The sequence below is a fragment of the Anopheles moucheti genome, chromosome X, assembly GCF_943734755.1.
Source record: "Anopheles moucheti chromosome X, idAnoMoucSN_F20_07, whole genome shotgun sequence".
Lineage (NCBI taxonomy): Eukaryota > Metazoa > Arthropoda > Insecta > Diptera > Culicidae > Anopheles > Anopheles moucheti.
In genome coordinates this window covers 2,348,960-2,352,050 of record NC_069142.1, presented here as the reverse complement: position 1 = coordinate 2,352,050, position 3,091 = coordinate 2,348,960, and the positions used below count along the sequence as shown (strand labels likewise).

General features: G+C 48.1%; 1 protein-coding gene across 1 annotated transcript; it reads right to left on the bottom strand.

Annotated features, from left to right (window-relative positions):
- Window positions 1-388: 388 nt before the first annotated feature.
- Window positions 389-1,733, bottom strand: LOC128306471 (uncharacterized). The gene is made up of 2 exons (XM_053043998.1): window positions 529-1,733; window positions 389-455 (listed from the first exon to the last, which is right to left on the bottom strand). The coding sequence occupies exons 1-2, from the start codon at window positions 1,731-1,733 to the stop codon at window positions 389-391; spliced, it is 1,272 nt and encodes a 423-aa protein (XP_052899958.1).
- Between the last annotated feature and the right edge of the window lie 1,358 nt (window positions 1,734-3,091).

Genomic DNA, 3,091 nt, shown 5'->3' with positions numbered 1-3,091 from the left:
GCTGATAATTAATTATCTGGATTGAACGGTGGCGCCATAAAGTTGTTGGGCTGTTGCATATAACGTTGTGGTCCATAATTGTTGGGAATCTCCGGCATTATTGGTGGAATTAATGGTGTGAATGTCACAACATAACTTCTCGGGGTCAGGTCGATTGGTTGGCCGTTTTGTAACGGTGGGACCATCACAATAAAACGCATCAATGGTTCAGGCCTGCGCAGCATTCGGGAAATCACTTGCGGCCAGGGTGGCGGTGGCGGGGCGAATAGTTGTTGCTGCGCAAATTGTTGTTGCTGCGCAAATTGTTGTTGCGGCGCAAATTGTTGTTGCGGCGCAAATTGTTGTTGCGGCGCAAATTGTTGTTGCTGCGCAAATTGTTGTTGCGGCGCTAATTGTTGTTGCTGCGGAAATTGTTGTTGCGGCGCAAATTGTTGTTGCGGCGCAAATTGTTGTTGCTGCGCAAATTGTTGTTGCGGCGCAAATTGTTGTTGCGGCGCAAATTGTTGTTGCTGCGCAAATTGTTGTTGCGGCGCAAATTGTTGTTGCTGCGGAAATTGTTGTTGCGGCGCAAATTGTTGTTGCGGCGCAAATTGTTCTTGCGGCGCAAATTGTTGTTGCTGCGCAATTTGTTGTTGCGGCGCAAATTGTTGTTGCTGCGCAAATTGTTGTTGCTGCGCAAATTGTTGTTGCGGCGCAAGTTGTTGTTGCTCTGCGAATTGTTGTTGCGGCATCGGGGGTTGATTCATGGGGACATTGTTATTACACTGTTGTTGTTCAATGATGCTGGGATCCTGCCGTTGCAGCACTCCCTGCTGCATGGGCCATCCGTCGTTAGGCCTTGGATTAGCTGGATCATCAATGGACCAACGGGGGTCCAGAAACATCAGCGGTCCTTGCGGTATCTCTGCCAGAGTACGGAACGGCGTAGGGTTGTGCATTGGTTGTTGCTCATTGTTGGGGCACTGCTGTACCTGCTGCTCGTTGTACGAAAATCGTTGCTGATGACTCCACTGAGGCTGGAACGGTGGCTCTTCTGGTCGGTATGATGACGGGCATGGTAGTGGCTGTTGCGGCGCAAATTGTTGTTGCTGTGCAAATTGTTGTTGCGGCATCGGGGGTTGATTCATGGGGACGTTGTTATTCCACTGTTGTACTTCAATGATGCTGGGATCCTGCCGTTGCAGCTCTCCCTGCTGCATAGGACATCCGTCGTTAGACTCTGGATTAGCTGGATCAATAGGACAACGCGGGTCCAGAACCATCAGCGGTCCTTGCGGCATATCTGCCACTGGTTGTTGCTCAATGTTGGGGCACTGCTGTACCGGCTGCTTCACATCGACTTCCGGCGAAGGCTTTAGATTATCTCCTGCAGGCACGAACGGTTCAGCTTGTGGACGTAAATGGCTTTCAGCTATTTTCCTTGATGCTTCGAGCAGCAGCGGTAGGCAATCTGGACCTTCATTGTCGTCATCGAGGCCTGCAGGTTTCATAGTTACACTTTCATAGTTATTTTCATCGACACTTTCCTGCGTCCCTGTCTTTGACGCATCGGCGCAACTGCAGTTGTTTTTCTTCGCGGAATCTTCAGTTGAGTGTTCATTTGTAACAGAATTTGCGTTGAGATCCTCATGCTCTTGTTTCAAACCGCCATGAAAAGGGCGGCACATCTTATCGGACAATCCATGGCCGTTCGCTGGTTGATTAGCTGGATTACCATCCATTGCTTTGACCATGTTCAATACACACACACTTAAAATCACAAACTTCTGGCGAGTCCTGTGTCCATACAGCGGATATTCCGCTGATTTCCGCTGATTTTTCGATATTTCGTCGTTCCGGTTCACAAAACCACACTGCTGCCACACGCTGTATCGCTCCGAATGGACGCCGGGTTATGAGTTCGACACGCTTTCGCAAACCTTTTCCGGTAAATGCCAAACGAATAATGAGGCAGTCTGCAAAACGGTGTTACTACTACTACCCCAGGAACGGTCACTCAAATGCGTGTACCTACACACACACACACGCGCAAATAATTACACGCACACGCACTCGAAAAAATAGTATCGCATGATATCTCGTATGCTCTATTCCTTGTTGCGATACAAAACGAGTAGAAACATGTCCTATTCACATGTACTTTCCACACCCTAGCAAATGTTAGGTTTCGCAACGAACACCACTAAGTTCGAGCACATTGATCATGTAGACGGACACAACACGAACGAAGCCTTCTGTTATGATTCGCACACACTTTTCAGCGAAATGCCACTTCACACTCCAAGAGTCCTAGCTTCCGTTTGCAACTGCAAATTGTTGATGTGTCCAAATGAGCGAAACGAATACCTCGAGTCGTTGCGAAAAACTAATTGATGGTTGACTCTCACTGACGCGCACGGCCTAATGCGCTGAGCGTGACATGCACACAGATTTTCGGAAGCTATGCATATTTGTTTCGGCCACGTGCGTAGGTGAGAGATGAGATATTTTGAGAGTTCGAACGCGTCGCATGATCCTCTTCGCTCGCTTCGCTTCTTCATCGCCACATATTGTTATTCTGTGTGGTCAATTTCTCATTCGTCTGTGAGCTACTGAAAATGAAAAGGGCAAGTAATGTTTTTTCCCTTGCCGTGTTTGAAGCTCTCTCGTCAGCGAGTTCTTCTGGTTAAACTATGTTTATTCTACTTCGCCTTCTTTTCTTTAAATACATTTTTATAAAGATATTGAAATATATACAAAAATTTAATAATATATACAATAAAATATATACAAAAATAAATAAATTTTAAAATATAAATAAACCACATTTTCATCCGTTTGACGAGGCCATCAGCGTCCCGAGGTGGTGGCAGCGGAAATGGCAGCGAAGACATGACGAGCTGGGAGGCACTCATCCGTAGCCGACCCAACCCGCGGCCGCCTCGAAGTAGCCCCTTGATGGAGACCCTCCCGGAACAACCGGACGCGCTCCCGTACGGCTGCACGTCGCGCAGATGTCGCAGATGGCGATGTTAACGGCGTAGATGGCCTGCCCTACCGATTCTCCTCCCGTCGTCGGGTGGTTGCCAATCTTCGGACAGCATTCCGATGC

What these genes read in the sequence shown, in the direction of transcription:
- LOC128306471 (XM_053043998.1), bottom strand. Translation starts at nt 1,733, where the DNA reads ATGGTCAAAGCAATGGATGGTAATCCAGCTAATCAACCAGCGAACGGC. An exon ending in CAGCAACAACAATTTGCGCC is followed by an intron (nt 456 to 528) that starts GCAACAACAATT and finishes CAATTTGCGCAG; the next exon opens with CAACAACAATTTGCGCCGCA.